Genomic DNA, 25,803 nt, shown 5'->3' with positions numbered 1-25,803 from the left:
GATCTGATGGTCTATAGCACATGCCCACCACAATATCACCCTTGTTGCTCTCGCCTCTAAACTTAACCCAAAGACTCTCAACAGGCTTTTCTCATTATGCTGTTTCATTTCACAGCTGTGGAATTTTTGTTTGAGTGTAGCATAAATGAAAGATATGTTTCAAAAATAATTTCCCAGTCTTCCATTTCATTTCGCCTACCACTATCTTTTATAGCCATACTGTGATACAGACAGCTATTTTTCTCAAAGCCCATTGGCCAATGATAGGCAAGAGGGTTTTTTTGGTTTATAAACTAGTTTCAATTGGCGCTCTTGCAAGAGCACTAACGATTCCATTTATAGTTCACTACAAGGTCTGCTCTCTCATCCTTGGCCTTTTGTCAAGTACTGTATACATTTTTACTGTAAAACTAATGTCCTTTATTCAGAATATGTACCTTCTGTCACAACTAAAAATGGTGACCAGCGCTTCCATTTAAAGGTTTTTGGACAGCTTATATTCTGAAATCCCACAAAGCTTTATCCAGCAAATCCATTTCTAGTCTTTGAAACAACTATCCATTAAACATTTCAGGACACATTTTTAAATATTAATTTATGAGGCTTTGCTGCAGCTTATATGCATCTGAAAGTGTGTGTTTCGGGAAAAAGTAGTGGTTAGTGTTCTATTTGTCTGCCGTTACATTCCGACAATGAGGTTCCAATTTCAGAAAGTTTGCTTACTGTAAGATGCTGGGTTATGCAAATGTCCTAGGAATGACTAGGAAGTAAGTCTGTGATACACAAACATCTTGGAGAGAGTGCCAAGTTTTAGAAGCTTCTACAAGACTAAATACAGAAAACACTTTTAAATTAACTGTAAATGTGAGCATTTAAGCCATGAATTAGACAGTGGAGAACACAAAATTATTGCCAACATTAATAATTTGTTGAACTTCATCACAGTAAGAAATATTTCATATTGCAAAACAAGTACATTAATAAAAAGCAGATTGCAGGGGTTCTATCTGGGCAAATATAAGCCAGTAATAAAAATACCAGGCCTTTAAAATAACTAACACAAGCAGAAAGAAATTCATAGTAAACAACAAGTTAAAATAAAACAGAGTACTAAGGCAAAGTGGCCAAGATACTAGAAGTAAAGAGAATGTCCTACTGTAATCTCTTGATTCTAGCATATGGGGCTTTAAGAAAAAACACTAAATATTGTGATATTCATGAAAAAATTATGAGAGTTGTCAACACTGCTTACAATGTTATTGTCACAGGCTCAGGCTCAGGCTAGCTAAGGTCTGGAACTAGAAAGCAAAGTGTCAAAGCCAGAAAGGAGAAAAGGTACAGGAGCTGTGGAAGAACATAAGAACAGCTAGGCTGTGTCAGACCAGTGGTCCATCTAGCTCGGTATCCCGTCTTCTGACAGCAGCCAATGCCAGAAACCTCAAAGGGAATGAGCAGAACAAAGCAGTTATCAAGTGATCCATCCCATCATCCAGTCCTAGCATCTGGCAGTCAGAGACTTAGGGATACTCAGAGAATGGGGTCGAATCCCTGACCATTTTTTCAATCAATGGACCTAATTATTTTTTTGAACCCAGTTATAGTTTTGGCCTTCACAATATCCCCTGGCAACGAGTTCCACAGATTGACTGTGTGTTGTGTGAAGCAGTACTTCCTCCTTTTTTGTTTGTTTTAAACCTGCTGCCTATTCATTTCATTAGGTAATCCCTGGTTCTTGTATTATATGAAGGGGTAAATAAAACTTCCTTATTCACTTTCCTCCTCCATCACGAATGATGTGAAGAAAGATATCTCTTTCTAGGTCCTTATAACCAGGCTACATCTAAATCTTGTCATGCAGATGCAACCAACATCTCTAAGGCCTTGTCTACACTGATACTTACAGTGATGAAACTTTCTTCGCTCAGGAGTATGAAAACTAAGCCCCCCCACCCTCGAGTGCTGCAAGTTTCAGCACTGTAGAGTGGCAGTGTAGATCGTGCTACAGTGCTGGAAGCCACGCTCCCAGTGCTGGTAGCTACTCTCCTCGCAGAGGTGGTTGTATTACCGTGCCGGGAGAGCTCGCCCAGAGCTGGAGCCGTGACTACATCAGCTGTGTAGATTTACCCTAAGATTATGTTTACACTGCAGCTGGGAGCGTCCCTCTCAACCTGGATAGACAGAATCACACTACCTCTGCTCAAGCTAGCATGCTAAAAATAGCGGTGTGGCTGTAGGGGCACAGTTAGCGGCTTGAGCTAACTGCCCTAATCCAAGCCTGCCTGACCCCCAGGGCCTGAGCTTGGGTGGCTGGCCCAAGCTGCTGCTCACATTGCAATGCCCAACCTGCTAGTTTTAGCTAGCTAAAAGTCAATGCTAGCTTGAGTCAAGCTCTCAGTTTCAGTGTAGATGTATCCAGTGATAGCCTTTCCTATTCATCCATACAGTAAAACATGTCCAAATTCTCATTATCTCACATCCCAGTGACTGCATCATTCTTTTCTGGCCTTGATTAATGCAACCTTGTCCTGCTCATATCCATTGAGAATGCTGCTGCTAATCCCATCTGCTCATGTCACCCATCTCTTTACATCCTCCACTTGGTCCCACTTCTCTATTGCATTAAATATAAGCTACTTGTTTTCATGGCCTATTCCCAGCCTACTTATCAGCCCATTTGCTATAGAGATGTTGACACCCACATATCCAATTGGCCTATAATGCCAGCCTCCATTGTCCATTTGTTAAACTTTTAACAAGCACCTTCATGCTTTTTCAGAGGCTCACCTCATACTTGGGAGGAGTTCCCCATAAATATCAGCAAAAGTACCATACTGTCCTGTGTCTATGTCATACGTCAGACACATAGATAAACATAATTTCTTGGGGAAAAGTCAACATGGTTTTTGTAAAGAGAAATCATGCCTCACCAATCTGCTAGAATTCTTTAAGAGGGTCAACAAGCATGTGGACAAGGTGGATCCAGTGGATATAGTGTACTTAGATTTTCAGAAAGCCTTTGACAAGGTCCCTCACCAAAGACTCTTAAGCAAAGTAAGCTGTCATGGGATAAGAGGCAATCCTCTCATGGATTGGTAACCGCTTAAAAGATAGGAAACAAAGGGTAGGAATAAAGGGTCAGTTTTCAGAATGGAGAGAGGTAAATAATGGTGTCCTCCAGGGGTCTGTACTGAGACCAGTCCTATTCAACATATTCATAAATGATCTGGAAAAAGGGGTAACCAGTGAGGTGCAAAATTTGCAGATGATACAAAACTACTCAAGATAGTTAAGTCCCAGGCAGATTGCGGGAAGCTACAAAAGGATCTCTCAAAACTGGAAGACTGGCCAACAAAATGTCAGATGAAATTAAATGTTGATAAACGCAAAGTAATGCACATTGGAAAACATAATCCTAACTATACATATAAAATTATGGGGTCTAAATGAGCTGTTACCACTCAAGAAAGATCTTGGAGTCATTGTGGATAGTTCCCTGAAAACACCTACTCAACGTGCAGCAGCAATCAAAAAAGTGAACAGGATGTTGGGAATCATTAAGAAAGGGATAGATCATAAGGGAGAAAATATCATATTGCCTCTATATAAATCAATGGTATGCCCACATCTTGAATACTGCATGCAGATATGGTTGCCCCATCTCAAAAAAAGATATACTGAAATTGGAAAAGGGCAACAAAAATGATTAGGGCTATGGAACAGCTGCCGTTTGAGGAGAGATTAATAAAACTTGGACTTTTCAGCTTGGAAAAGAGACGACTAAGGGGGGATACGACTTAGGTCTATAAAATCATGACTGGTGTGAAGAAAATAAATAAGGAAGTGTTATTGACTTCTTCTCATAACACAGTAACACATAGGGGTCACCAAATTAAATTAATAAATAGGCAGGTTTAACACACAAGGAAGTATTTCTTCACACAATGCACAGTCAACCTGTGGAACTCTTTGCCAGAGGATGTTGTGAAGGCCAAGACTATAACAGGGTTAAAAAAAGAACTAGATAAATTAATGGAAAATGGGTCTATCAATGGATATTCTCCAGGATGGAGTCCCTAGCCTCTGTTTGCAAGAAGCTGGGAATGAGCGACAGAGAATGCATCAATTGATTACCACCTGTTCATTCCCTTTGGGGCACCTGGCATTGGCCACTGTTGGAAGACAGGATACTGGGCTAGATGGTCCTTCGGTCTGACCCAGTATGGCCGTTCTTATGTTCTTACTTACAGATGGGGAACTCTATCTTGGGAAACAGTAACTCTGAAAAAGATTTAGGGATCATGGTGGATAATCAGCTGAACATGAGCTCCCAATGTGATGCTGTGTCCAACAGAGCTAATGTGATTCTGGGATGCATCAACAAGGGATTCTTGGGTAGAAATAGAGAGGATATTTTACCTCTGTATTTGGTGCAACCACTCCTGAAATACTGTGTCCAGTTCTGGTGCCCCCAGTTCAAGAAGGATGTTAATAAATTGGAGAGGGTTCAGAGAAGAGCCATGAGAATGATTAAAGGATTAGAAAACATGTCTTATAGAGATAAATAGATTGAACTCCTTGAGTCTATCTTAACAAAGGGAAGGTTAAGGGGTGACTTGATTATAGTCTATAAGTACCTACATGGGGAACAAATATTTAATAATGGGCTCTTTGATCTAGCAGAGAAAGGTATAACATGATTCAATGACTGGAGGTTGAAGCTAGACAAATTCAGACTAGAGTCTGAACAGAGTGAAAATTTTTAATGGTGACAGTAATTTAATCATTGGAACAAATTACCAAGGCTTATGGTGGATTTTTCATTACTGACAATTTTAAAATCAGGATTTGATATTTTTCTAAAATATATGCTCTAGGAATTATTCTGGGGAGTTCTATTAATCCTCTTTCAAATCCCGCTAAAAACTCTTTTTTTCCATGATTCCAACAAAAAAAACTTGACAACAGCAAGGCTGCTGGTGTGCTGAGACCATTACCTATCACGCTGACCAATGTTGACTCATTGTTCCTTTGCTCCCCCCATCCCCATCTAGTTTCCTTTGTTTTATATTTAGATCGTAAGCACCTTTGGGGCAGGAACAGTCTTTTTGTTCTGTTTTTGTCAGGGCCTACCAAAAGGGGGTCCTGAACCATGACTAGGACTCTGAGGTAGTATGGCGATACAAATATTTCATAGAACCCAGGAGCCATATTTACCAGACTGCTGCTTTACACAAATTCACAAATAGTTATGGCACAAATTGAACATGAGATGGGCATGAAATGTATCAAACAAAGTGAATTAATTAGGGAAGTCTTTAACATTGTGTTATCCCAATCTTACAAGGAAAGAACAGTACTGAAGCTAAGTACAGCAAGATAAGTAAATTTTGGGGCTCTTTTAATATCGGTCATTACATTATTAATGCAGTTTAAGGAAAGTCTTGAATAACAACTCTTACTACACAGGATGAGCGTTCCCATAGAGTTCAGCTGAATACAAGCGTTGTGATACATAAAGATAGGATAGTAATTAATGGGGTTTCCTGGAATCGTGGAAGTCGATTACGCCCTGGTCGAGTAGGCCGTGACCGCCGGGGCCGGAACACCTGTGAGCTCATAGCACGCCCGGATGCAGCTTGTAATCCAAGACGAAATCCGCTGCGTCAACACTGGGAAGCCTTTCATCCTCTCAGCTACAGCCACAAACAGCTGCGTGGATTTGCGAAAAGGCTTGGTGCGCTCCAGATAGAACTCCAGTGCTCGATGCACATCCAGGGCGTGCAAGCTGCGGTGACTCGGGTCCGTATGGGGTTTTGGGAAGAACACTGGCAGACAAATGTCCTGGCCCAAATGGAATTGGGAGACCACTTTAAGGAGGAACTTGGGGTATGGCCGGAGCTGCACCTTGTCCTTGTGAAATACTGTAGACGGTGGTTCAGAGGTGAGGGCCCTCAGTTCGGACACCCTTCTGGCCGAGGTAATGGCAACCAGAAATGCCACCTTCCAGGAAAGGTGGAGGAGAGAACAGGAAGCGAGGGGCTCCACCCCTTTAAGGAACCGTCCCACCATTGGGTGGGAAAACACAGAGCCCCCCCGAGAACTCTGGATGGAAGGCGGAGATGGCCGCTAGGTGTACTCTGAATGGGGACGGAGCTAGCCCTTGCTTCTTGAGGTGCAGGAGGTACTCCAGGATGGCCTGCACCGGGGCCTGTCATGGCCGCACCTGTCGGGGTTCACACCAACACGAGAACCTTTTCCACTTGTCCATATAGATTGCCCTGGCAGAGGGCTTTCTACTGCCAAGCAGAATCTTGGGAAGGGAAAGGAACACTGGCTCTCCAGGGCATTTAGCCACAGAGTCTCCACGCAGTCAGGTGCAGTGACTGTAGGTCGGAGTGGAGAAGCTGCCTGCCGTCCTGCGTAATGAGGTCCCGGTGTAGGGGCAGGACTACTGGGGCCTCCACCGACAGCTCTAGGAGCAACGTGTACAGTGCTGTCGGGCCCAGGCTGGGGTGATGAGGATCACCACCACCTTGTCCCTGTGCACCTTGAGTAGGACCTTGTACACCAAGGGGAGCGGGGGGAAGGCATACGTCCGCGAGCGAGCCTGGGCTGCGGCCCTGGAATGAGCAGAACCACGGGCACTGGGTGTTGGCCCTGGTGGCGAACAGGTCTACCCGGGGAAACCCCCATCTGCGGAAGAGCGAAAGCACGACGTCCGCCCTGAGCGTCCACTCGTGAATGCGGTACAACCTGCTGAGGGAGTCCGCCAGCTCGTTTTGTACCCCCGGGAGATAGGACGCCTCGAGGTGAATTGCATGGGCTATGCAAAGGTCCCAGAGGAGGAGAGCCTTGTGACAGAGTGGCGAGGAATGAGTCCCACCCTCCTTGTTTATATAAAACATGGCAGCAGTGTTGTCTGTCAGAACTGTCACGCTGTGATCACTCAGAGTGGTGTGAAAGGTCTGGCAGGCAAGACCAAGTACCTTGAGCTCCTTCACATTGATAATGGAGCGACCGCTCTGCTCCGGACCACAACCCCTGCATCATGAGGTCCCCCCGGTGAGCCCCCCATCCGTGGTCTGACGTGTCCATCATCAGCATCAGGTGACCCAGCAGCTGCAGGCAGCATCTGGCCGTTGTCACTGGAAACTGGCATGGGGAGGCCACCGCTTGCTGGATAGCTCAGAATCAGGATATTGGAAGGCTTTCCCTGGCCTGCACCGCGTTCAGGACTGCCCCTATGAATTCCACTTTCTGCATGGGTACGAGCGTGGACTTGGGGACGTTGACCAGGAGCCCCAGCTCGCGGAACAATCTTATGGCCACCTCCACATGGCCCCGCACTTCCGCCTCGGATCGTCCCGCCAGGAGCCAGTCGTCGAGGTACGGGTACACCCGGATTCTCTGCCTTCATAAAAAGACTGCCACCACTGCCATGCACTTCGTGAACACCTGTGGGACTGCGGCTAGACTGAATGGGAGAACTGCAAACTGGTAATGTTCTGGGCCCACGGTGAAGCGTAGGAACCGCCGATGTGCTGGGTGGATGGCGACATGAAACTATGCGTCCTTCATGTCGAGTGCAGAGTACCAGTCACCCAGATCAAGGGAAGGGATGATGGTGCCCAGAGAAACCATGCGGAACCGGGCCTTGACCAGGAACTTGTCGAGCCCGCGCAGGTCTAGGATGGGGCGAAGGCTCCCTTTGGCCTTGGGGACGAGGAAGTACTGGGAGTAGAACCCTTTCCCCCTTAGGCTGTGTGGCACTGCCTCTACCGCCCCCGCCTCTAGCAGCGAGTGGACTTCCTTCTCTAGGAGATGCTCGTGAGGGGGTCCCTGAAGAGGGACAGGGAATGGGGGCGGGAGGAAAACTGCAGGGAGTACCCGTTCCGCACCGTGTGTAAGACCCAACGGTCTGATGTAATGGTGGACTATGCACGGGAGAAACAGGACAGGCGGTTCAGGAAACAAAGGGACGGATCCGGTGCCTGGTCTGGTACGCTGTCCTCGAACACACCTTCAAAAGCCTGGCTTAGTGCCCGGATTGGGTTTGTGTTGGCCTTGGTTCTGGCCTGGCGCATTATTGTTACTATTGTTATTGCGCCGTTGCCTGTTATCCCTGCCTCGCCTACGGTAAGGCTCATGCCTATGGCAAGGCTGGTACTGGTGTTGAGGAGGAGGCCGCAGCTTCTTAAAAGGGCTTCTTCTGGGTCGCCGGGGCGTGCATACCCAGCGACTTAAGCATAGCTCGCGAGTCCTTGAGGCTGTGCAGCCTCATGTCTGTCTGGTGCGAGAAGAGCCCGGACCCTTCGAAGGGGAGGTCCTGGAGCGTATTCTGGATCTCGGGCGGCAGGCCTGACTCCTGGAGCCATGCCAAGCGCCTCATGACCATCCCTGACTCGATTGTTCTAGCCGCCACGTCTGCCGAATCCAGGGAGGCCTGGAGAGAGATCTTGGCGACTGACTTGCCCTCGTCCACCAGGGCCATGAACTCCTGTTGGGAACCTTGAGGGAGGTTGTCCTTAAACTTCCCCACCGCTGCCCAGGAGTTGAAATTGTGCCTGTTGAGGATGGCCTGCTGGTTTGCAATCCTTAGCTGAAGGCCCCCAGATGAGTACACCTTTCTGCCAAAAAGGTCCAGGCGTTTCGCCTCCTTGGCCTTAGGGACTGGGGCCTGCTGTCCATGGCGCTCCCTTTCGTTTACTGCCGAGACCATTAGGGAGCATGGACTTGGGTGGCAGAACAGGAACTCATAGCCCTTAGATAGGGCAAAGTATTTACGCTCCACTCCTTTGGCCGTTGGAGCGCTGGAGGCCTGGGTATGCCATATGGTCTTATAGTTGGACTGAATGGTCTTAATGAGCGGGAGCGCTATTCTGGATGGACCTTTGGGGCTCCATGGCCACCAGGGGGTCCGCCTTCTCAACTGTCTCCTCAGCCTGCAACCCCAAGTTCTGCACGACCCTGCATAGCAACTCCTGGTGGGCTCTATGGTCTATTGGTGGAGGGCCAGACACTTCTGTACCCACCACTGCCTCATCCGGGGATGACAAGGAGGTTAGCTGCTGCTCGACCCCCCTGGTTGGTCCTCCTGCTCCCCTTCTCCTGTGGGAGGGGCCTCTGACTCAGGCAGGGGCGGGAGTCCAAGGGACGGCACTGGACTCAGTGCTAGTCTCTCCGGTTTATCCTGGGGGGATGCTGGAGGCCTGGATACTGTAGCCTCCGGCACCGTCTGGCGTTGGTGCGGGGACCAGGACCGCTGCACTGAGTGACTTGCCCTGGATGGGGCCCCTTGGCACTCCTGATAGCCCCCGGGGGTCCAGAAGGGCCAATGGCCGTTGCCAGCCCACCTGAGGTTCCCTGCTGTCTGGGGCCCGGTGCGGGTACTATAGCAGCCGGAGTTGGCGCCGGACTGTGGCGATGCCGATTGCGAAGGCCATGGCGGTGCCAACGATCTGCGCTGGCAGGAGAACGATCGGCTCCTGGCTGAGCGGGAGCAGTACCAGCATCCCCAGGACCGGGACCATCTGCGGGAGTCCTCTGGCGAGGGCCGTCTCAACTCCTCCCAGTGCCAGTCTCTGGGGGAGAGAGTTGTGCCCTTTCCGGTGCTTCCTCATGCCGGCCCACTCCCGGTGACATGATCAGCTTCTGGGCTGCTGGCAACTGTGAGTCCGCGGAGTCGGAGCTCGACCTGGAGCAACTCTGGGAGTGGTGCTGTATGGTGTCCTTGAGCAGCACACCATTGCTGGCTTACCCCTCGACGCCACCCGAGGCATGGGTGCTGGAGGATTCTCCCCATATGGGAGGGGGCTCGCTGCCGACAGCTCGATGAGGTCCTTTGCAGCCTCAAAGGTGCCGGGCGTGGAGGGCTGATCCGTTATGCCCTCGAGCCCATCGTCCGCACTGAGATCACTTAGGGCTCGGTGGGGCTTGTGCTCCTGGGACCACTGGTGTCAGCGCCGGTACCGCGGCCTTCCCGCTCTTATCGGTGCTCGGGGCCTTGGGAGGCGCTGGCCTCCTGTGCGGGGAAAGACCGCGCCTTCCTTTCGGCTGTGCTGGGGGCTGCACCAGGGAGGACGAGCGGTGCCGGGGCCTAGTCTGGAGCGCTGAGGCCGACAGTTTATGGTGGTTAGCTGGTGCCAGGTCTCCCTACGGCTCCGGGGCACTATGCACCGAGGAAACCTGAGCTGGTGTTGGGTGCTCCAGACCCCGTGGCTGCAATGTGGCCTCCATCAACAGCTGCTTTAAACGAAAGTCTCTTTCTTTCTTTGTTCTTGGCTTAAATGCCTTGCAAATCCTACACCGTTCAGTTTGATGTCCGTCCCCCAGGCAACGTAGACACGAGTCGTGGGGGTCACTAACTGGCATAGGTTTGCGGCATGTGGCGCAAGCCTTGAAGCCGTGGGCCTGCGGCATGCCCTGCAGCCCAGGGCGGGTGCCGGAAGCCTGCAAGGACCTAATCACATAAGTGTCCACAATAAGGGTATGTTAACTAACTGATAACAGCTACTCTGAAGGCTAAGGGACTGCCCTTCTACGAGAGAGAGAGAGAGAGAGAGAGGTTGTTCCAATGCCGCCACGGACGGTAAGAAGGAACTGGAGGGGGTTGGGCCGGCAGTGGTATATATGCACGGTGCAGTGGTGCCACTTGGGGGGCTCTGCCGGGAGCCGCTAAGGGAAAAAGTTTCCGATGCTCATGCATGCAGCGTGCACACACCTAATGTGGAATAGACGTGAACAAGCACTCGCAGAAGAATTTCTTTTCCTGATGCAGATTCAGTACCATCCACAGGAGTTTGGTTGTGTTCTATGCTTCTAATATGTCTCTACCTTATTTGTCAGGGGAAATTTACAGGCATATTAACATGGCTGACAAACAATGAGCTGCAAATATTTCCAAAGGAGACATTTCCATACATAGTGTACTAGGGTTCTTATTTTCCAGCTATGCCAATGCTATCATTTTTAACAAAAAGCTGCAAAACTAACAAGTGAAAACTGCAGAGAGCACTGCAGTTATAAATCTGGGAACCATGCAAAGAAGTTAGTGGTGACTGGACGCCTTTTTGTGAGGACTCTCTTCTACAGACCTCAGTACAAGAGCTAACTACACCTGGTAGATTTTAATTATGGCTGTCAATTGATTAAAAAAATTAATCGCTATTAATCGCACTGTTAAACAATAATAGCATACTATTTATTAAAATATTTTTGGATGTTTTCTACATTTTCAAATACATTGATTTCAATTTCAACACAGAATAAAAAGTGTACAGTGCTCACTTTATATTTATTTTTGATTACAAGTATTTGCACTGTAAAAAACAAAGAAATAGTATTTTTCAATTCACCTAATAGAAGTATTGTAGTGCAATCTCTTTATCATGAAAGTTGAACTTACAAATGTAGAATTACATACAAAAAAACTGCATTCAAAAATAAAACAATATAAAACTTCAGAGCCTGCAATTCCACTCAGTCCTCCTTCGTATTCAGCCAATCGCTAAGATAAACAAGTTTGTTTATATTTGCAGGAGATAATGCTGCCTGCTTCTTGTTTACAATGTCACATGAAAGTGAGAATGGGTGTTTACATGGCACCGTAGTAGCCGGCTTCGCAAGATATTTAGATGCCAGATGCGCTAAAGATTCATGTGTCCATTCATACTTCAACCACCATTCCAGTGGACATGCATCCATGCTGATGACGGGCTCTGCTCAATAACAATCCATAGCAGTGCGGATCGACGCATGTTCACTTTCATCATCTGAGTCAGATCCCACCAGCAGAAGGTTGATTTTCTTTTTTGGTGGTTTGGGTTCTGTAGTTTCTGCATCAGAGCATTGCTCTTTTAAGACTTCTAAAAGCATGCTCCACACCTCGTCCCTCTCAGATTTTGGAAGGCACTTCAGATTCTTAGAACTTGGGTTGGTTAGAAATCTCACACTGATGCCTTCTTTGCCTTTTGTGAAATCTACAGCTAAAGTGTTCTTAAAATGAACAACATGTGCTGGGTCATCATCCAAGACTGCTATAACATGAAATATATGGCAGAATGCGGGTAAAACAGAGCAGGGGACATACAATTCTCCCACAAGGAGTTCAGTCACAAGTTTAAATAATGCATTTTTTTTTTAATGAGCGTCATCAGCAAGGAAGCATATTCTCTGGAATGATGGCTGAAGCACGAAGGGCCACATGATTGTTTAGCGTATCTGGCACGTAAATACCTTGCAATGCCAGCTGTAAATGTAAACAAACTTGTTTGTCTTAGAGATTGGCTGAACAAGAACTAGGACTGAGTGGACTTGTAGGCTCTGAAGTTTTACATTGTTTTGTTTTTTAGTGCAGTTATGTAACAAAACAAACAAAAATTTGTAAGTTGTACTTTCACAACAAAAAGAAAAGGAGTACTTGTGGCACCTTAGAGACTAACCAATTTATTTGAGCATGAGCTTTCGTGAGCTACAGCTCGAGCTCACGAAAGCTCATGCTCAAATAAATTGGTTAGTCTCTAAGGTGCCACAAGTACTCCTTTTCTTTTTGCGAATACAGACTAACACGGCTGTTACTCTGAAACCTTTCACAACAAAGAGATTGCACTACAGTACTTACATGCGGTGAGTTGAAAAAACACTTTCTTCTGTTTATCAGTTAATAAAAAATAATATACACTTTGATTTCAATTACAACACAAAATAGAATATATATATGAAAATGTATATAATCCAAAATATTTAATACATTTCAATTGGTATTCTATTAACAGTGCAATTAAAACTGCGATTAATCATGATTAATTTTTTTAATCACAATTAATTTTTTTGAGTTAATCATGTGAGTTAACTGCAATTAATCAACAGCCCTAATTTTAATATAATTAGGTTATACAGTCTCCCAACATCTGATGCACAACATTGAAAGTTATAGTTTGGTACAATTGGCTGACACTGAAAATATCGTATGCCTAAAATTTAAACATCTATATGAACTGCTTCTCTCTATTTTCTAAATGGTAGCACACTCAATTCTAGGAAAGTCTTGTCCAAATAAGAGATTTGAATACTTGGGTAACATATACAAGACATATTAAAAGAGGAGAATCATGTATGTAACACTGTCAATTAATTTGCAGTTGAGTATGTTCACATTGATTGAATGCTACTTTTGCATAATGGTGTTGCACTGGCCTATTTTCTAAATCTTCTTAGAATCTGTTCTTAGTCTATGTGAACTCTGCTGTATGGGGCCATACAGCTGTGTGTTCAAAAGAATGATCCAGGTGATTGTGCAGGCATGTGGTCACTTTACACAGCCTTCCTTTTACACTGACATCTGTTCAGGGAGAGGCAAAACAGTTTCAGATTTAAAGGACTGAAGTAATTCTGGAATTTATTTAATTAACTGAAACATTTTTATGATGCAACTTTGGGGTAATATTATCCCTTGATTGACTTAATATTAACCAGAGACATCTAAGTACTTTGTCGGAAGATGGCTGCTTCTTAGGATATGTGTACTCTGCTAATTTCTCCCTAAATGTGTCATTGTGCAAACAGAATGAATAAGGAGTCAGTACATTCTTGTTTGCCACATCCACTAATATAAAACACTTAAGTAACATGGTGATGACTAACATCCCAGAAGTCAATTAACAAGACCATTCATTAAAACGGTTTATATTAAAATGAACACTAAGAGGGAATACATCTTATTCCTAGATAATGAACTAAAATTGAATTAATGACCAAATAAAAAGGTACAAAAAGAAAGTCTTAAAAGAAGGCCATCTAACATGACAAACATTTAATCAAACATATGTTATGTGGTATAGCAAATAAAAATTTGCATACAAAATAGATCCTTTGAAAGAAGAAAGCCCACCATCTGAAATGGTTCTGACTGTATTTACCCTGTAGAACCATTCAAACCACAAAATTTTAGTATTAGGCTTATTAACTGGAATGTAGGTATCAGATAGGCAGGCACACCTATGGTAATGTAAAAAGTATGTTTACAAATTGTCTTTTTCAGATGAAAATTGGTCAAATGTTATGATTTGTATGGATTTTTTCCCCTCTTGCTTACTGTACTGTAAAAATTTTCTAATAGACCCAGTCAGCTGATCACTGGAGCTCAGGAGTATTAAACTGTTCTCTTTGCTTGCTATAGGAGAACGAGTCATTATGAAGTCTACAATTAGTGCTTTCAGTATATACAGATATTTGATATGCAATAGAAATATTTACACTAAAAATAAGGGACTGGAGTAAAATATATTTTACAATGGAAGTGACATCACCAATTGGATTTCCTTGAGCAAAATGCTTATTTCTAAAAATAGAAATTCTCATTGAAGTCAGATCATGTACCTACTGAACTGACTGATCTATAGTGGTAGGCTAATGAATATTAAGTCTATACTTGCCAAAATTTGTTATTCACCAACTGTTTGTTTTACCAGATAATTTTATATATAAATAGTTTAAGTGCAAAAGTGATTTAAAGAAGGAGTTAAAAGCGTCCCTTCAAATAAAAGAGGCAGCAGGTTTTGGTCATCCTTTGGTTTGCCCAGAGGACTTTACTCTGAGGAACTAATTTATCAAGAGGTGAGTGTGCAATCATAAGAGATTTACAGAGGTGTAAGTTAATGTGAAAAGCAGAATGCAGTATTTAGCAATCATGAGTCACAGCCCAAATAAGTAGGGTTTGTGACAAAGAGACACTGATGAATTGGATTAGTTCTAATTGAAGTTTGGGACAGAATAATAGCCAGGATTCTTCTTCTTCTAGAACTCATGTTAATACATGCAGGAGGGGATATTTCTGGAAACTGTGCTAAATTAAGTCTGCCAGGTTGTTCTGCTAAAGTGAAATCAAATATTAATGTATGCATTTCAATAAACATTTCTGGGCTACAAATGATTGATCTAATTACTACACTAATCATAAATTCTGATTCTTTTAACAACTTTCTGACTCACGGAATTCCGAATCGCAAATTATATCTAGTGAATGAATTTCAGCTACTGAATATTCATGTGACCCAGAGGGATCATTATGGTGGACAATTTAATGACATTCTAAAACAACAGCTATGATGTGAAAAGGATAGAAAACAGTTTGCATTCATGGGACTAGCATGGTGGTCATTATTAATATTTTATTCAACATGAAGGAAGGAAGTCAGTCGCATTAGGACAGGGTGAATGAGCTCTTCAGTATATAACAAGTCTTTTAAATAAGGCAGAAAAATGTTTTTTCCTTTTTTAATCAATTTTTTTTTTTACGATCACACAACTATATCCGAATTGTCCCTGCCCCACACAATAGTAAATTGGCTTTACTTTTGGATATTTGTCACTAGGGAAGGTAATGGATGCCATTTTTTCCTGTAAATCAATTTTGTTCTCTCACTGCTAATGCACAGTGAGGCTTCAGGAAATGGGATGCCTGAAACCATGCCAAGAACGTCCTCATTCACAGAAATACTTGTAAATACCAGTTATGGCCCTCAACCTAGCTTTGTGCCTCTTTCCCCCATGCACACCCCCCCCACTCTACACTGTGAATAGTGTGGGTCACTCTATTAACCAAGACCCTAAATCGATGGAACCTTAAGACTATTTTCATGAACTTATACCTATTCCATATCTTGAATTTTTACACACCATTTATGTTTTATTCAATGACTGCTCCAAATAATTTTAGATTTCATTCAACATACACAAACTGCAATCAAATAAAAATATCTTCTAACCTATTCCTAAAACACTCCTTTAGCCCATAGGAAGATGACAGATTTTTCTCAAAGATAAATTTGTAATTGAAGTAATTTCAAAGCAAAGAATTAATATATTTGAGCAACTTCTGAAATGAAGGTGTATTTTGACTGTTGAACAACAATAGTATACACTTTGCAAAATTTCTGTGTTTTAATGAGAAAGAAGTTATGGTTCTATTTAATGCACAAAACTTATATAGGAATTCTGTACTAAGGTTTCATAATTAAATGACCAAAAGTCAGGAGATGCAAAAGGTAAAGTTCTGGGAACTGTCATTTCAGCCATTTTGTGCAACCTACAAACTTTATGCTAAGAAAAAAAGCAAATATGTTAAGATACACACTTTAGGGGGAAAAATTGGAAAATACTGCATATGCACAACATGACCAAGTTACTATTGCTGTAAAAAATTACATTTCTTCATTTTTGCAGCTTTAGTTGTACAATCTTGGTATTACAGATCATTCAACAAGGTTAGATTTTTTTTTTTTTTAAAGTAAAGCAAAAAAATACCCTCCTCAAAACCATTCACACCCCAACCAGGGAAAAAAATGAATAGAAATGCCTTCTAGTACACCTTAGCTACAGCATTTATTTCCCATAATGAAAATAAGCAAATTGCATAAGCAGATACAATTGAAAACATAAGAATCAGGAATTTCCTGCCAATGGTCTTCATATGAAATTTTGCAAGGAAGGTTTCAATGTGTTTTTTAAAATAGCTATTGTATGCTGATAAAAGTAATTCTTTTAAACATGCTGCATAACAGAGATAGAAAAGATCAGAACTTTTGGTTGCCACCTCTGCCAATACAAGATAGCGCTAGGGCTTTTCCTAATCTAACTTTACATGATCAGAGGATACAGCTTCCACCATCAGTATTGTCAGAAATACTAATGACACCAGTAGTGTGTGCATGAAGGGCTGTGAGATCAACATAGGGAAAAGAGCTAACAGATATCTGAATTCGCTTTGGAAAAGACGGTGAAAGGCTTCTAAAGGTTTAAGGAAATCCATGTTTGCATTGCTGTCCCACTCAGTCCTCCAGGGAAGGCTGGCTGGCTATATGGGGCATGGTCGACCTATAGGGAGCAGGGTCCTGTGAGCGAAGCAGGCATGGCATGACTGACTTGCAGCACAAACAGGCTTTGGTTAGACTGGCAGGTATGGCATGGCGAGCCTGGGCATTTCTGCACCTTCTTCTGCCAAACTTCTGTAGGCTACTGATGTTCTTCCAGGGAGCCTACAATGAAAGCTGCTGAAGCCAGTGACCTTGTTATCAGAAGGGGTTTAAAAAAATCCTGCTGCATGGCCCGCTTGATGTTAAACAACAGCTAAGTGACACACAGAATCCTTTCTTGGTTGTTTTGGTTTCTTGTTGCCCTGAGCAGGAGATCTGGTAAAGACTTCCTGCAAGCTGCTGGAGGCAGTTCAAACTGGCTAGCTGGCTGGGTGTTCAGCGATATGGCCATTCCCAGTCTGCCTGATTGACAAGTCTGGTTACTGTCCCCAAGAAGCTGCAAGCTCAAGAGTAAGAACCATTGTAATGGATCTGCAGACTTTCCCTGTGAATAAGTGTTCTTGTGTGATTTCTCTCAGAACCATGCCAGAACACTTTCTTACAAAATTTATAAGGTAAAACTGGCTGCTTCTCCTGACCCATGTAATTCAAAAGCAGGGGAGAGAAAGATGCTTAAAATCTTCATTATACTGTCTCCTCGTTTCCAACAACCCTAGTTTAAATCCGATAGCAACCTATGAAAAACTAGTGGCTTGCAACTTTAATTCTTTCCTTGTCCTCCTATTGCAATGCTTCAACTGCTACAGATTTCTAGGCATCATGATTATAATGTGAAAAGTGTCACAACAGAGTTTAATTCTATCATTTTAACCATACCATTTTAGTTCCACATGACAGGTATTTTACAAATTAATGCTGCAGGAGCATCAAGTATTAATTACCAGTTTTTAAAAACTGATAGCTTTCTTATTGTTTGTTGAATATATCAGCCACTGAAGCTACCTTAATTTGACAGTGAACTTTAAAAAAGTTTCATATTTCCATCTTCTTAATAGAGTGTAAGCAAAAGGACAATGTTGTAAAAAAAAAAAAAAAAAAAAAAATCCTGCCTGGTGTTTTATGATGTGAAAAAGTCAGCAATTTCCTTTGTGGCCACAGACATTGTTTTCTATACTATTCCAGTTTTACACCTACACTGACCATAATTACTTGTAGATAGCTAGACTGACATATTTGGAACTTTCATTAATGGATAATGCATGATAATTAGAATCTTCTTAGTTCAGTCAAACAACTGTAATAACTGTATAAACATATACTGAAAAGGAAGTTATATTTCTCTAGTATATCTTAATATATGATCCATGAGTGCTGGCACAGCATGATTAGCATATTTAGTCATAATAGTATTTCATTTCTGCAGGAAGACATTTATAATACCCCAGCCCCCCAAAATGCTCATTCTTTGAAAGCTATCCACATTTAGATGCAAGAGCAGTAAATTACATCTACTAACAAGCTGACCTAATACACACCCTTCCTGTTGGACTCCCCAGACTCATAATACTTTATTAAAGCATACTGTATACATAATTCAATTTAATGTGAATGAAACACTTTATCACCACCAATTAACTTCTCCAAAAACAATGTATTTGAAAACAAAATTTCAGAAACATTTCCAAGAGGAAATCCATATTTATGAAATATTGTAGATTTTAAAATTAATTCTCTCAACTTATGAATGAAATTAAAAGTAAAAATCAAGTGCCAAAAAATGAACAGTTATGTTTTACTGTTGACAAGTAAAGTCCATGCAATTATGTTGCATGTGAAATATGGATTTTAAAATAAGGAATAATGACCACCGTATAACAGGTGGTCAGTGTTGTTCAGTCTTGATGCAAAACCCTATTTCCTTTCCAACATCTTGAACATATTATGAACTTAAATAAATAAAATCAATGTACCAAATACATCTGTATAAATCTTCCTTTATATTTGTTTACTAAAGATCTTAGTTACATCAGGTCTTGCTAAATGATTGCCAAGCATTCTTTTGAACGACTTTTGGGAAAAAATAATTAGTTTTGAGAAAACTTATTTTGGGGGGTCTTTAAAGAATAAAAAAGCACTGCATCCTTCCCATTTCTCTCACCCGATTTTGTTGCTCTTTAGCATAGAGAGAATCACGTTTTTCTATGCTAATATTGTTTTCTTACCTACTTTTTGTTTCTTAGAAGCTTTGTAACAAAAAGATTGTGTCCTCAAGCGTCAGCTTGGTACAAAATTAGTGGCAAAGTTAAATCTGTAGAAGCTTTTGAAAGCACAGCCATTCCTATCAATTTTACCTTTCTGAATAGGTCTTTTAAACACAAATGCAATACAGGTTTCAGAGTAACAGCCGTGTTAGTCTGTATTCGCAAAAAGAAAAGGAGTACTTGTGGCACCTTAGAGACTAACCAATTTATTTGAGCATAAGCTTTCGTGAGATACAGCTGATGAAGTGAGCTGTAGCTCACAAAAGCTTATGCTCAAATAAATTGGTTAGTCTCTAAGGTGCCACAAGTACTCCTTTTCTAAATGCAATACAGGCCAACAAGAGGAAGAGCCATCTTCATGAATTTTAGAACCATGCAGTGAAAGTGCAGGATAGACAAGCTACTTTTCAGCCAGGAGAGTAATACAAGACAGTGACAGGTGGTTCTCACTGGCAACGTAGCCTAATGGTTAGGGCATTAGATCTCATCTCCAATTGGACCCCACCTCCAATTTCTCTCATTGCCCACTATCATGTCCTGTAGCGGATTGCCTTTTGGTGGGTGTCAACCTGATCCTCTGGTCAGGTCTCCAATTAGATGCATCCCTCTCCAGGGTAACAGAGTCCCAGGGAAGATATTGGGTTTTGCAACTTCCCAAAGGTAAGAGGGGTGGGAGAGGACCTTCAGTCTGTTTAGCAACCCCTGCGGATACTTAGTTCCAGCCATGCAGCTTGCAAAGCCTTTACCTTCTCTGGGTTTCCGCAACAGAGAGTCTGTAAGAGAGGGTTTTAATGCCCTCTGTAGCAAGGTGGTTGGTAGGGAGCCCACTAGTTGGTAGGGCTCTGGCCCCAGGCCATGTGAGAAGCAACAATGCCCAACACCCAGGGGCATCTTAAGACTGCCTTCGGGGCCACTTCCTACTACTCACTACCCCACCAAAGTCTTACAGTTTGACACAGTGACAAAGAAAATGAAAAGAGCTGAACCTTCAGCCCCTCTGGGCTCAGCAGCCTGGCTTTCTTCCAGAGAAAGGTTTCTGTAGCATTCTTTTTCAGGAACTTTCAGGGCAAGTCTCTCTCCTTGCCCTGTCAGGCCCCTTCTGTGCTGTCAGTCTCCCTTTTAAACTCCACCTCCAGCTGGAGCATGCACCACAGGTAGGGATGGACAAGGCCGCCTAGGCCCAGAGTTGCTCCTTAACCCCTTCAGTTCTGGTGTAGGGTTTATACATTCCACCACAAAGAGTAACTCATTTCCTTCCAAACACTGCATTTTCCCCATATGTATCAGGAAGTGCCTGAGGTATTTGGAATATTTATTCAATTTACAAAGGAAAATAGGCAATATAGGCCCAATGCTTTCAAATATGGGGGACATTTTAGGTGATGTATCATTATTGTACCAGGTAATAGTGGTACCATTAAAAAAGGAAACCATTCAAGAGAAGGTTTCTTTTTTGAAGGGTCACTGTCAATTTACGTTACATGCTCTCACCATTCCTCTTAGTACTATCTCAAGTAAAAATATCAAAAATGTGATGTCACTTTTTGTGCTTTGTGTACTTTTTGGATTTCTTTCAGCATAGACAATGAAAATCAGTTAGGTTAGTTTTAATTTATTTACAGTCAATTTAACTTTCAGGTTCTTAATACAGCAATGATTGGCAGTTTTATGTTGTATTTTGTGGCTTGACTAATTTTTTAAGCTTTTGTAGAACAGTGCCAACCTGCTAAGCTTTAGATAGTATATAAATAATCAGAAGAAAGAGCCCATTAAAATATGTGGATCATCTTGCTATGAAGAAAAATCATTTCAAGATAGGCTGCCAACAATTTAGCTGCTCAGGAGAGAGAATATGGTTCTTGGTGAAGAATAAAAATCTCCAGTAGTCTGGAAAGGAAACTGGGGACATCCCCTACAAGCTTTACATCATGGTAACTAATCAATCCTCAAGGGGAAACGAAAAAAAAGAGTGCATGCTTAGCCAGATGAACTATGTGAAAAACATGTGTTGCTGGAACTGATTGCCTTTCTGGGCAAAGTTACAAAACTCTTCCATTAAGAAGGCAGTTGTTTCTTCCATAATTTGCATGGAGTCTACAGAAAAGCACTGAACAAGATCTACCTGGGAGTTTCCAGGTCAAGCACCATGTCTGCATGAAAAAAGTTAAGATTGGTGTAAAAAAACATCACCTCTTAACTGAAACAAGTGGTTTGCATTTGCGTAGGTAAACCTGTAATCCAACAACAGAAGTGGGCTGTGTTCACCAAGGAACACTTGAAGACTTTGAACAGTAGACAAATTGAGAATGAGGAATCATCCTCAACAAATCCAAATGCAATCCCCTTGAGCGTGAAAACCTGAAGTCTATCCTTATGAATTTGATTCAAAAGCATGAATGGGTTTTACTTGGTCATTGAATTCAATAAGAGCAGGATCAAACCCTAAATGTATATGTAACACTGACAGACCCAGGTGTTGGTGGGCAGGATCAAATCTGGGATCTCTGAAGCTAAATGCATGAGCCTCTACTGCATGAGCTAACAGCCACATAGGTCTTAGCTAAGGCTATAGGAGACTCATTAATCTCTAAGTGGTCTCGGTGTCACCAGAGGGGGAAAGACCACCATACCTAGGAAGTGTGTGGGTTACACATAGGATTTGTAGAGAGGTAGGTGAAACAGAAGTAGATATGTTTTGTTCCAGATGGGAAAAGTGTTTAGCTTCACATGGCAGAGTGGCAGGGAATAGAAATTACAAAAAATGATAGCCAAAAATCTAACCAAACTCATCACCTACCATAAAAACTCTGAACATTTACTTGCATATCCATACATCACCAACATAAAAAAAAGCAACTTTTCCAGATATATACATGTAAGGCTTGTAACAGTTGTATGCACCTCTTATTTTAAAAAAATGTTTCACGGACCATTTATATGAAACACTTGCAAAGCAAAATTTTAATTACATTCTTATTTAAACTAAAAACAAGTAAAAGTAGGCAAAACCACTCATTTGTATATAGAGTGAAACATAATATTTAAGTTTGTAATGAGAAGAGAGCCAGTTTTCAAAACCAGAAACTCCAGCCCTCACCTTGAAAATTGAGTGGTTCAGAAGAGTACACTCAGATGATAGTTATGAAAAGTTTAAATAACCTTATCACACCAAAACAGATTTAGTAGGAATATAAATAGACCAAAAACCCCACACAATAGAACAAAACTGGTTACTGTTAAGGCTACGAGTCTGTCATGGAGGTCATGGATTCCGTGACTTTCCGTGACCTCCACGACTTTTGAAGCAGCTGGGCCAGCAGCAGCAGTTTGGGTGTCTGGGAGGGGGCTCAGGGCTAGGGAGTTGGGGAGTGCGGGAAGGGGGGCGCTTATCTCAGGATGGGGGGCTCCCTGCAGGTCCTAGGTGGCGGAAGGGCTGGTGGTGGTGGTGGGGCGTGAGTGCTGACTCCCATTGGCTGCGGTAGCCAGCGCTTGTGACGGGAGCTGCGGAGCCCCTGCCCTGGCCCCTGCCTCCTAGGAGCTGCTGAGACGCGAAGCCGGGTAGGAAGCGCCACCAATTCCCTCCCCTGCCCCCCCCCCCAGTACCACATCCCCCAGCACCCGCGGTGCCCCGAGACTGTTTCCGCCCCCCCAGCACACCTGCACCCCCTTCCCAAGTTTTAGTCAGGGTAGGTATTTTAGTAAAAGTCATGGACAGGTCACGGGCCCATGAATTTTTGTTTACAGCCTTTGATCTGTCCATGACTTTTACTAAAAACACCTGAGACTAAAGCGTAGCCTTGGTTATTGTTAAATTTGAACATTACATAAAAGTCAGGTTTTTTTATGTCTCTTGACTGTTTACAAACATCTTTCACAAATTTAAATGGACAATCACTAAGGTTAGAGGAGACACAAACAGCTGAAAGAAAAAGGCATTTTATACAAGTGGAGAGAAGTTACCCATAGAGTTAAAGAGGAGTAAATATGGTGGGCTTTAGGATCTGCTTTTCATAGATTATAAAGTTAATATTGCATCATTCAAACGCCTTGATCAATAATTAACGTTTCATGTTTGAGTCCTCTCTGCTCTATCCTATTTATTGGAAGTTTATTTCTTTTTATAAAGCAAAAGAAAGAAGAAATATAAGCAATCAAAAAAACAACAGCAACAACAAAAACCCTAAGTGACCTGCCAAGAAATTGCCAAAGTTCCACCAACTTTAGCAATACCTGTAAAATGCCTGATTCATGTCAACAAATAGCCAGATTAAGAGGGGCATTTGGCAAGTTAACTCAATATTCCGTTATAGGCTTCCCAAAATGCCCAAACCTACTGATCACCGGTTTACATTCTGATAGGACACCCAAGAGTGCACTGTGTAGATTACACCACAATTATGGAAATTCAATCAGATTAAAGGAAGACTAAAACGAACGATCCAAGGGTGCCACTATATCTACTTAAATCTAGGCAAAAACTGAAACCAGGTGCTTAGACATAATGAATGCTCCATCTTCTATCAGACATAGCATTTTGAGGCAGGTCTGAGGGCGGGGGGAATTGTCTTTCTTCCGTATACATTTTCTCTGTATCCGCAAAAGTAGCTGATTTATGACCATCATTGTGCACCAAAAGTTTGGGTAGTGTTTGCAAGATTTTTATGGGATAGATGGCAATTTAACAGACACAGTTCACATAAAAAAATGCAGGCATTGCTAATCTATATTGCCAAAAATGAATGTAAGTAATCTATCCAAATCAATCATGGCTTTTTGGGGCAACACCTCAAATTATTCTCATTAGAAAATTTAATTATATACTTACGGCAAGGTGTATTTGGATTGCTTGCAAGTTGTGGAAACGCCAGGATAACAGACATCTCTGGTTGATCATTTTGTTTTGGTTCCTCTTCAACAGGTTGGTCAGCCCAAACTACTGTTTTTGGTCTCTGAATCAGCTGTTCAACCTCCTTGAAGTTAGCCTCAATGACAGCATTTGCCAGCCCTGCTTCTTTTAAGGTGATGTACTGTTTTCTTAGAACTGGAAGCAAAGCATTTAGTACTCTACAAACAAACAAACAAAAAAACCCAAAGATAATTTTAAATATCTTTAAATGAAAGTTTTAGTCTAGTCAACAGTAACCTAGCTATGAACTACCACTATTAGAATATAAAAACTACTATTGGCTGAGCACCTGCAAGTTTTTTGCCTTCCACTGCAAACTGGGACCCGGGTCACTTGCAGGTTTAAACTAGAGAGTGGATCCGCAAGGTTCTGTGGCCTGCAATATGCACCAGGTCAGATTAGATCATGACTTTGGTTCCTTCTGGCCTTAAAGTCTATTGTTGATTTAGTAGCCTTATTGTTTGATTCAATTTGAAAGAAGCGTAATCAACTTCTGAAAAGTACTAAAACCCCATGCAGAAATCACTGCTAATTTTGGTGGTGTTCTCTTCCCTGAGCTTTTAAATATGATGTATATGAAAATTCTTTATCATCCTAGTAATACACCAAAAAAAAAAAAAAAAAAAGGAAGAAAGAAAAATAATAGCACAGAAGTATGGTTGATATATTTTGATAATATTAGAGAGTTCTGACATTTATTTTTCAATTATATATCTCTTCAGATAACCAACATAGACTTTTCTTCAATTCAATTATTTTTCAATCAGGCATCAAAGTGGTGGTTTTCACTTTTTATACAGCATCCAAAATGTGGGCCAGAGTTCCAGTTTCAGTTTTGCAGGTTTGTGTGGCTTATTCAGCACTTGTGTTGTTTGCAGTAATGGCATTTAACACGGATAGTTGATTTTAAAAAATCTGCTCAAAACATCTAACTTTCTTGAATTCCATTAGCTGTATAACAGCTTCTGTGTAACAAAATTAGACTTCGCTCATCATTAAATGCCATTTAAGTCTAAGGGTATGTCAACATAGCAAAAGCTGTGCACTGGCTAGCCTACCTTAACTAGCTTGAATCCAGCTAGCATGGGTAACAATAGCAGTGGAGACAGCGTGGCGTAGGCAGTATGAGCCTGGCACGAGTCCTGGTTACATACTCTACTCGATAGCCTGTGCTACACTGTCTCCATGGCTATTGTTACCTGAGATAGCTGGAGTCAAGCTAGTTCAGGTAGGTTAGCCTCTGTCGATGTACCTTAAGGCACGGGGAGATTATAAACATCACTCTTATTGTTTGGTATACATATGAAAATTATATCAGCATCCTTTATAAAGTCTATGGGTAGCATTGCAGTCTGTGCCTGCGCTCCACTGGACGAGGCAGAGTGGGACACAGAGCACCAAAGTTTTATGCAGGGTAACTTCTGGAATGCATACACTCTGCAGGGCAGCAATAGGGACTGTATGAATTGTAAATGAATATAAGAATGGCCATACGAGATCAGACCAAAAGGTCCATCTAGCCCAGTATCCTGTCTTCTGATAGTGGCCAATGCCAGGTGTTTCAGGGGAAATGAACATAACACAATCAAGTGATCCATCCTCTGTTGCCCATTCCCAACTTCTGGCAAACAGAGGCTAGGGACACCATCCCTGCCCATCTTGGCTAATAGTCATTGATGGACCTATGCATCAATGAATGAAAATATCTTGCCCTCACACTCCATCCCTTTGTTAAAAGTTTTGTGCTACTTGGAAGCAACTTTACCTTAAACTTGGTCTTAATATGGAATATCCTTTACTCAGCTGCTGTTTGCTATTCATTCAC

General features: G+C 42.5%; 1 protein-coding gene across 1 annotated transcript in view; it reads right to left on the bottom strand.

Annotated features, from left to right (window-relative positions):
• Positions 1-25,803, bottom strand: part of KIF18A (kinesin family member 18A) — a 108,287-nt gene that overhangs the window by 13,928 nt on the left and 68,556 nt on the right. Inside the window, exon 12 of the mRNA XM_084631415.1 lies at positions 23,898-24,136. Within this exon, the coding sequence (XP_084487541.1) occupies positions 23,898-24,136 (239 nt within the window). The remainder of the gene's footprint in view (positions 1-23,897; positions 24,137-25,803) is intronic.

This window comes from Lepidochelys olivacea (assembly GCF_965140295.1).
Source record: "Lepidochelys olivacea isolate rLepOli2 genome assembly, chromosome: 6".
NCBI lineage: Eukaryota > Metazoa > Chordata > Testudines > Cheloniidae > Lepidochelys > Lepidochelys olivacea.
Note: the sequence above shows the minus strand (reverse complement) of the source record. Positions and strands in the feature narration are given on the sequence as shown.